This window comes from Cricetulus griseus, chromosome 9 (genome assembly GCF_003668045.3).
Source record: "Cricetulus griseus strain 17A/GY chromosome 9, alternate assembly CriGri-PICRH-1.0, whole genome shotgun sequence".
NCBI classification, from domain to species: Eukaryota; Metazoa; Chordata; class Mammalia; order Rodentia; family Cricetidae; genus Cricetulus; species Cricetulus griseus.
The window spans coordinates 25,866,945-25,870,109 of NC_048602.1; the positions used below are offsets into that span (position 1 = coordinate 25,866,945).

Below are 3,165 nucleotides of genomic sequence, written 5' to 3' on the forward strand. Positions count from 1 at the left end.
ATTGTTGAAAATACTTAAAATATATTCCTTTGTCCAAAATGTCATAAATTGAATAGGTAGTAAATGTTACATTTATTAAAATTATGTACTCAGTGTTGTATTCAAGAAAAGTGTTAACTGCATGAATTTTAATGGATTACAGAATGTTTAGAGGATAACTAAGTCCATATCATGTATTCAAGGTCCACATTCAAATACTTTATCCCATGGAAATCATCAAGACAATATTCCATTGATGAGAATGTGGGGGTTTCAGCTCAGCCACGGAGTGCACTTTGAAAACAGGCCATCCTCCTTTCAGAAAAGGAAGAAGTGAAATGCAAAACAAGTTTATTATTCTTCATCAGCAAAAAAGGGCAGATGGTTGGGTAGCATGTTCCCAAAATGGCATTAATTCCCTCCCAGTTTGGAATTTTTGCTTGTACATAAAAACCAGAAAGGGTGATGAAATTGTTCAACCAATAAAAGAACACAAAACAGGTTACCAGCAACAAGATGTTGTGAGTGGCTTTGCGTTCAGGAGATGGCTGGCTGGACAGGCTTGTGCTGTGGAGATGCTGGACTCTCTTGCGGTGTCTGTAGAGGACAGTTACCATGTAAAGGCTGGTCCACATCATGATGGCCACGTAGAAGAAATCATAAATGAAAATGATAATCAAAAATGACCCTGAATTTTGGTCCCCAAAGCGCTTGTTTTGACAGTAAGGATTTACATATCCATTGCCAAAGTGAGTAGAATTGGTTTTGGCTATTACCAATGGAATCATATATGCATAGATGAGCAGGTTAATGAGCCAGGAGCAAAGTAAGGATGACAAAGTCAACCTGGAGAGTTTAGGCTTAAGCCACGCCCAACTAGAATTACTGGGAGTGATGGTGATGACTTGAAATGTGCTTAGAATAGAGGTGGTACTGATGGAGATACCCCGGGAGACTCTGAATATAAATAACACTGCCCTACAGCCAGCATCATCCAGAAATTTGGTTACTCCAAAGAATGACATGATATGGGATATCAACATGAATATGACCATCAGCACATTAACTATTGTCAGGTGCATGAAAATGGAATCAATCAACTTCTTAAAATGAGGCTTAAAGAAGAAAGTATATATGTACATAATGAACAGTAATGAGTTCCCTGTGACACCAACACATAACTGAGTTATGAGACAGACCCCCAAGATGGTATTACTTGGAAGCATGATATGGTGTGTCAGGTTTGTTAGGCCGAGAATGACGGAAAAAAGGACTGTATTATAAAACTATATTTCCTATGAGATTAGTGGGAAAATATAATGATTGACAGCTCAGGAGGAGAAATGCTAAGTGAGAAATGTTCAAATCCTTTCTATTCTTTTTTGTTGTTTTGGACAGGGCTTCTTTGTGAATCACTGGTTGTTCTGGAACTTGCTCTGTAGACCAGGCTGGTCTCGACTTCACAGAGATGCACCTACCTCTACCTCCTAGGTGCTGGCATTAGAGATGTGTGCCATCACCGCCTGAAGAAATGTCCAACTCCTTTCAATGTTAGGTTCAAAGTTGACATCTAAGCAACTGCATTCCAGGAATTCTTGACCAACTTAGAGGGTAGAATAAAGTGTTGGAAAGCAGGTCACATCCACCCAAACACCCTGAATTCATGTCAGGCAGAGGATATGCTGACCTATGTGAAAGACAAATTTGCATGTCATAAGGCTTTTAATAAAAGTTATTTGTTTTATGAGTATGAGTGCTTTGACTGTGAACTATATTCATGCTTGAGAATCAAACCCTGGCACTCTGGAATAGCATCCAAAGGTCTTTCACAGTTGAACCATCCCTCCATTCCACAGATATTTTCATCCATCAGTTGATATGTTTTCCTTTAACCCAGGTATCAATTTAATCATGTTTGTAGCAACATTTCTTTCTAAAACATAGATGGTAGTGTGTACTTGTATCTCAGTGTTTTAGATACACACGTGTTTCTGTCAGCTTTGGGATGACTGAATACTTGGACTTTCCATGTGGGATGCTTTGTCTTGCATTTCACTCTATAGGTTAACCAGCAATGTTCTGAGGGATTTCTTTTTTTAATATATTTTTAAGTTTTTATTTATGTATTATGTATACAATATTCTGCTTCCATATATATCTGCACACAAGAAGAGGGCACCAGGTCTCATTACAGATGGTTGTGAGCCATCATGTGGTTTCTGGGAATTTAACTCAGGACCTCTGGAAGAGCAGTCGGTGTTTTAACCTTTGAGCCATCTCTCTAGCCCGGAAGTTCTTTTTCTTTTTTCTTTCTTTCTTTCTTTTTTTTTTTTTTTGGTTTTTTGAGTCAGGTTTTCTCTGTGTAGCTTTGGAGCCTATTCGGGTACTCATGCTGGAGTCTAGGTTGGCCTGGAACTCACAGAGATCTGCCTGCCTCTGCCTCCCAGGTGCTGTTCTGAGGGATTTCATTTCCTTTTGTCTCTTTTGCTAACAGCTTAGAGTTGAGCTGCTGATATGTGGAAAGCAAAGGCCAGGGTGAGACTACAAACCCACATAAGTGAGCACATTTTCACAAAACTCTGTTTTCTGTAACAATTGATGATCCAATCAGTCAGGTAGATTCTGATTGATAAACCCATTGTAACAAAGATTTATTTGTGTTGTTATTACAATATCCGCATTAAATTGCCATCCGAAGATTCTTTCGTTCTATATTTTGTTCAATATATTTTCTGTACCTTTGATTTTAGATTCTCTACCTTCTTCTATGCCATTTATTCTTAGGTTTGGACTTTTCATGGTGTCCCATATTTCCTGGCTACTTTGTGTTAGGGATTTGTTGGACTCAACAGATGAACCATCCAACAAGTCCCCATAAATTTCTGAATTTTCTCCAGGCACACAAATCTCTGTCTTGTCGCAAGCCCCTTCTATAGTCAATTATTCTAGTATGAGGGACCAACTTTGAAATTACTTAAAGAATTTTAACACCTAGGATATTGTTCTTCCATAATCCCAGTTATTTCTCATCTCAGGGATTCAGTTAGTTTCAAGGCTTGTCATTGTTAGCCATTGCTATCTCTTATATAGTTAAACAGCACCCGCCATTCTTAAGCTTAGAAAACACCTCTCATCTCTCCTGGGCCTTATGGCGTTTACAGAACCACATTTTCTCCTGGATCACTC

At 38.6% G+C, this 3,165-nt stretch overlaps 1 protein-coding gene across 1 annotated transcript; it reads right to left on the minus strand.

The window, feature by feature from the left end:
• Nucleotides 1-257: 257 nt before the first annotated feature.
• LOC118237635 (vomeronasal type-1 receptor 4-like) lies at nucleotides 258-1,205 on the minus strand. Its single transcript, XM_027434372.1, has one exon. It carries the CDS (start codon nucleotides 1,203-1,205, stop codon nucleotides 258-260), a length of 948 nt encoding a protein of 315 aa, XP_027290173.1.
• Nucleotides 1,206-3,165: the final 1,960 nt, after the last annotated feature.